Raw genomic sequence first — 5562 nt, 5'->3', positions numbered from 1 at the left:
TGTGTGTGTCTGTCTGTCTCTGTCTGTGTGTGTCTGTGTCTCTGTCTGTGTGTGTCTGTGTCTCTGTCTGTCTCTGTCTCTGTGTGTGTGTCCAGCGCCGGGCTGCAGGACGGAGCGGGCAGCAATCCCAGCAGCAGCAACAGCAGTCAGGACTCACTCAACAAAGGAGCCAAGAAGAAGAGCATCAAGTCCTCCATCGGCCGACTGTTCGCAAAGAAAGAGAAGGCTCGAGCCAGTCCGCTGTGGAAAGAGTCTCCTGGGCCAGGTGTGCCATCATCCACACCTCATCAGGGTTCAATGCTCCAAAGCCTATTTTCACACTATTATGTTCTTGCATCGTTACATTCAGACCCATGTTCTCATCACTGCAATGAGACGATGAGTTTAACTGCCTCATTTAAATGTCAAATATTGCAGTAATGAGAATGAACGATACAAGTCGATACACAATACTGAACTCACGATATAATACTCTCAGAATACTGTGAACAAAGCCAAAATAAAGAAGGGTTAAAATGGGATTTAATAAACAGCATAAAGAAGCAAAACACTTTAATAAGGTCCCACTAGTTAATGTTGGTTAATGCATTAAAGGGATAGTACACCCAAAAATTAAAATCCTGTCATCATTTACTCAACCCTGTAAAAGTTTATTTCTTCTGTTGAACAAAAAAGTTGATGGTCTCCGTTGACTTCCATTGTATTTTTTCTCCATACTGTGAAAGTCAGTGGGGCGCATCAGCTGTTTGGGTACCAACATTATTCAAAATATCTTCTTTTGTGTTCAACAGAAAAAACAAACTCATACAGGTTTGGAATAACCTGAGGGTGAGTAAATAATGACAGAATTTATTTCATCTCTTTAACTAACAATGAGGAAAACATTTGTTACTTTATTTATTTTTTTTTTTTTCATCTTTGTTAACATTAAGTTATTAAAAATACAACTGTTTATTGTTAGTTCGTGTTAGCTAAGGTCCAGTAAACATTAACAGATACAACTTTTGTTTTTTACGATGTGTTAGTAAATGTTGAAGTTATAACATTAAGATTGATAAGCGCTTTAGAAGGATTTTCAATCTTAGTTATGTTAACTAATATAGTTAACAAATGGAGCCTTATTGTAAAGTGTTACCAAGCACTATTCATAAAATGACATAATTGGTATTATAACATCAAGGTTGAACTTGAATGATCTTGGGTTCGGACTAATGCGCAGAGATATAGAATATTGAATATAGAAATATTCATGATTCTGCTTAGCTGAAAATACTTTGTGTGAGATGCATGCGCTCGGTCACCGATACAACAGATATTTGGGGTTACAGTTTCCCACTGCTATTATCATACATCATATTCAGCATTATATATAGTAGTTTAATAGTTTACAGCTAGTGTTAAGAGATTCAGACAGTATATATGATACTACTGTTCCTCCACTACAAGCCAAACACTCGAGAGAACAAGCTGATGTGATGGTGTGTTTGTGTGGATCAGCGCTGGCAGGTTCGCCTGATGGAGGAAGTGCACAGGACGCCATGACCCTCGGGAAGATGGGCGGCCCTGCAGAGAAGAACCGAAAGCTGCAGAAGAAGTGAGTGACACATCAGTAGCGTTTGAAACGGGAAGTAGAAATGAGTCCGGTTAGTTGATCTCGAGTTCAGTTTGTCTTCACCTGACTGTCATGAGTAATGATGATGCTTTCCCGCCTGTTTTAGTTTTGTTGTTTGTTGTTAAACGTGCGGTCAGCCTCCCAGCAGAAGATGATGTGTCATGATTCATGTCTCTCAGTGGCTCATTCTGCTTGTGTTCCCTCCTCTCTCCTCACACACTCTTCCCACGCCTCACTCATAGCCCAAAGTCAGGGTAAGTGACCACAGACCGTCTCGGTGATGGAGCGGTAAAGCGTGATGAAAGCACCTGCACGTCTCATGCTTGCTGTGATGCACTCCAGCTCTACTAACATCTGACCTTTACAGACTCGATTTCACCCGCTGCATCTGCTCGTCTAACGCTTGAGATGAGCAGATGATAACCAGTGGTGTCAGAACTGTTGGTTAATTCCTAGATTGATGCATGGATTTATTTATTGATCAGCGCTGCAGAGTCGGTGAAGAGCGTTAGCTGTGAGCACAGAAGGGAACGTGAAACTGTCATGTGTTAGAAAGATGAGCGTATCTTCTAGAAGCAGTTGTGAGAGTTTGTGGTTAAAAGCAGGGATGCACTAACATTTCAACTGGTCAGAAATGGCAAAGGTGACCAGAAACTGATGCATCTTTCACATGGAAAAATGCAGAATGCATGTGAAATGATCCAGGTTTAGTTGTATCCAGTGAAAAGGAGACAGAACATGGTTGATGATCTGCTCGAGGAAGAACACTAGCTGCCGGGACCGGCCTCTGCTGAAGTGCATTATGGGTCTCAGAGCCTCGTTCAGGACCAAATGCTTCTCTTCATTCTTCAGCATGACGTGATGCATGTTTATCTGCATTCTCCTTTCCTCTTAATGCTTCAGTAGCTGCATAACCTGATATTATGCAAAAAGAACGAACATGAGAATGTGATTTGGTGTTTTGGGTGCATTTGAAACTTCGCCTTCGAAAGGTGTCCTGCTGCTTTCTCTGCGTTTTGGCATGATGAAAACATGTTTCCTAACATCTTGTTTAGAGAAGAATGAAGAAAGTGTGTCTGTGAGGAATATTTGTCCCAGCGTGTGCATAGGTTCAAGATTCACCCTCTATCATGACAGAAAGTGATAGTTCTCTCAAAAATAGGAAAATAAATCTAACTTGCTCCCCCTTTTATCAGTAAAGATGCATCGTTTTGCATGTGATGAAGACACTGAATCCCAGGTTGTTCAGGCGAGGTATTGCACTGATTTGATGGTGGAAGTGAAGAGGTCTGGACACTTTCTCTTGCTAACCCAGCTGCTGTTTCCCCTCTGCACGCATCTCTCATTCTCTGTCTGTGTGACTCCATCTGGGTTCTGCTCTCATGTGCATATTATCATTCTGACATGTTTGCACCATAAAGCGTGCTCTTTGTACATGCATGCGTGCTCATGATGTCTTGTTTGTGTTTTCAGACATGAGTTGCTGGAGGAAGCCTGTCGGCAGGGTCTGCCATTCGCTCATTGGGACGGTCCCACGGTGGTGGTGTGGCTTGAGGTACAGACACATCTACAGTACAGCTGTACAGCTGAGCTTCACATCTGTGCTGCATCATCCAGTCGCAGTAGCAGATCAGTGTTTCCATTACAGCTGTGAATCAGCTTGACTGTGGTATTTCCTCATGTATGTGACTTCTGGTAATTCCTAACGAGAAGGCAGTTGCAGTTTAATTTGTGTGTGGCACAGGGAGGGTTTGATCACGAGTAAGTGGAAGCACAAGCGTGGCAGTTTGCCTGATACTGTAAGGCTCGAGGTTCTCATTGGCCTGTGTTGTTGTTGTTGTGTTCTCTCAGCTGTGGGTCGGGATGCCTGCGTGGTATGTAGCGGCGTGCCGTGCTAATGTGAAGAGCGGAGCCATCATGTCTGCTCTGTCTGACACCGAGATCCAGCGCGAGATTGGCATCAGCAACCCTCTTCATCGCCTCAAACTACGCCTCGCCATTCAGGAGATCATGTCTCTCACCAGCCCGTCAGCGCCACCTACCTCCAGAACGGTAGGAAACACCCGTTAAATAACTCGAATATATCCTGCAACGTTATCACAGGTGGAACCTGCCAGACAAAAACACAGGGAGGTGTTGTTCTCAGATCAGTCTAGAAAACAAGCTTCACGCTCCTACAAACTGAAGTAGGTTAAAGGGATCGTTCACCCAAAAATGAAAGTTCTGTCATTAATTACTCGCCCTCATGTCGTTCCAAACCCGTAAGACCTTCATTCATCTTCAGAACACAAATGAAGATATTTCTGATGAAATCCCAGAGCTCTCTGACCCTGCAGAGACCGCAACAGAACTGAAATGTTCAAGGCACAGAAAGGCAGTGAGGAGACTGACACGGAAGAGAAGAAATTGTTGAATAAAGTCGTTATTTTTGTTTTCTTTGCACACAAAAAGTATTCTCGTAGCTTCATAACATTATGGTTGAACCACTGATTTTATTATTGACTATTTTAACGATGTTCTTACTACCTTTCTGGGCCATAAAATGTTTTTACAGATAATGCTATCCACATCAGCCAGAAACCAGATGAACTTCACGTTCCTATATAAACATGCTGCAAAACTTCTTGTCCAAGCACTTGTCTCTAGACTGAACTACTCGAATGCTAGTCTGTTCTAGAACATGGTGGTGCTTTTGGTCTTTAAATGAGCATGAGTTTCATGTAGTCCCTCCACTGATATGAACTACATGCATAATAATTAGGCAAAATTGGTTTAAAATAGTTTCACTAGTTTTTAGGACACAAATTTCAGGTCACTGGGCCATAAAACGTTTCAGTTGCGTTGCTGCCTATGCAGGGTCAGAAAGCTCTCGGATTGCATCAAAAATATCTTAATTTGTGTTCCGAAGATGAACGAAGGTCTTACAGGTTTGGAACGACATGAGGGTAAGTAATTAATGACCGAATTTTTAGGTGAACTATCCCTTTAAAAGTTTTAGAATGTGGCAATGCCAATTTTTTTGACAAACTGGTATTATTTTTATATTTTTATTCTATGTCAAAATGAAAATGAGACATTGTTTCAGAACAAATATCACCTGAATTCATAAAATGCAAAGAAGAATTTTATAAATGTACACCTTCACACCATGGATATGTACTCATCTGAGTAGTGTAGCGTCTGGACCAATCAAACACACAATTTTTCATTTGATTTAACAAATCAGTTATTCATTAGATTAACAAATCGTCACAGTCCCCTCACCCAATAAACTGGATGCCAGGATGTCTGCAACGACACCAGGCCCCCCCTGGTTACCATGGCAACCCTGACACCAGATACATTTACGACCTAATGGAATGTAAGTAGGGAAAATCACTGCCTTTTTCTTAAGGAAGAGACACAATGCACAGTAGAAATGGACTTTTCTACTAATGAATTCATAGGAAAACCTTTCTTTGAATGAACACACATATCCTTCAGGTCATTGTGTATATTATTGGTGTCTTGTATATTATCTGTTGTATTGTAGACTATTTTATGCATGCTTATGATAGAACCAATCATTCATGTAACCTTACATATACCGTGTTTGGTCTCTATTAATTCGTATTCGGATGATCTAATTGAGAGTGTATATTGTATGTTTATACCTATGCAACATATTAGTGTTCTAAGAATCTTTATTAGTTTGTGCATCAACACCCCAAGCGAATTACATTTGCACAACCGTTAAATAACTCGAATATATCCTGCAACGTTATCACAGGTGGAACCTGCCAGACAAAAACACAGGGAGGTGTTGTTCTCAGATCAGTCTAGAAAACAAGCTTCACGCTCCTACAAACTGAAGTAGGTTAAAGGGATCGTTCAATGAAAGATGAAAGTTCTGTCATTAATTACTCGCCCTCATGTCGTTCCAAACCCGTAAGACCTTCATCAGAACACAA

At 41.4% G+C, this 5562-nt stretch overlaps 1 protein-coding gene across 1 annotated transcript in view; it reads left to right on the top strand.

Moving 5' to 3' along the window:
- ppfia1 (PTPRF interacting protein alpha 1) overlaps positions 1-5562 on the top strand; it is a 44980-nt gene that overhangs the window by 31211 nt on the left and 8207 nt on the right. The window contains exons 20-23 of the mRNA XM_016477632.1: positions 96-265; positions 1498-1594; positions 3086-3167; positions 3464-3664. Of these exons, the coding sequence (XP_016333118.1) occupies positions 96-265; positions 1498-1594; positions 3086-3167; positions 3464-3664 (550 nt within the window). The remainder of the gene's footprint in view (positions 1-95; positions 266-1497; positions 1595-3085; positions 3168-3463; positions 3665-5562) is intronic.

The sequence above is a fragment of the Sinocyclocheilus anshuiensis genome, unplaced genomic scaffold (genome assembly GCF_001515605.1).
Source record: "Sinocyclocheilus anshuiensis isolate Anshui unplaced genomic scaffold, SAMN03320099.WGS_v1.1 scaffold1896, whole genome shotgun sequence".
NCBI classification, from domain to species: domain Eukaryota; kingdom Metazoa; phylum Chordata; class Actinopteri; order Cypriniformes; family Cyprinidae; genus Sinocyclocheilus; species Sinocyclocheilus anshuiensis.
The sequence above is the reverse complement of the archived record's forward strand: the minus strand, read 5'-3'. Positions and strand labels throughout refer to the sequence as shown.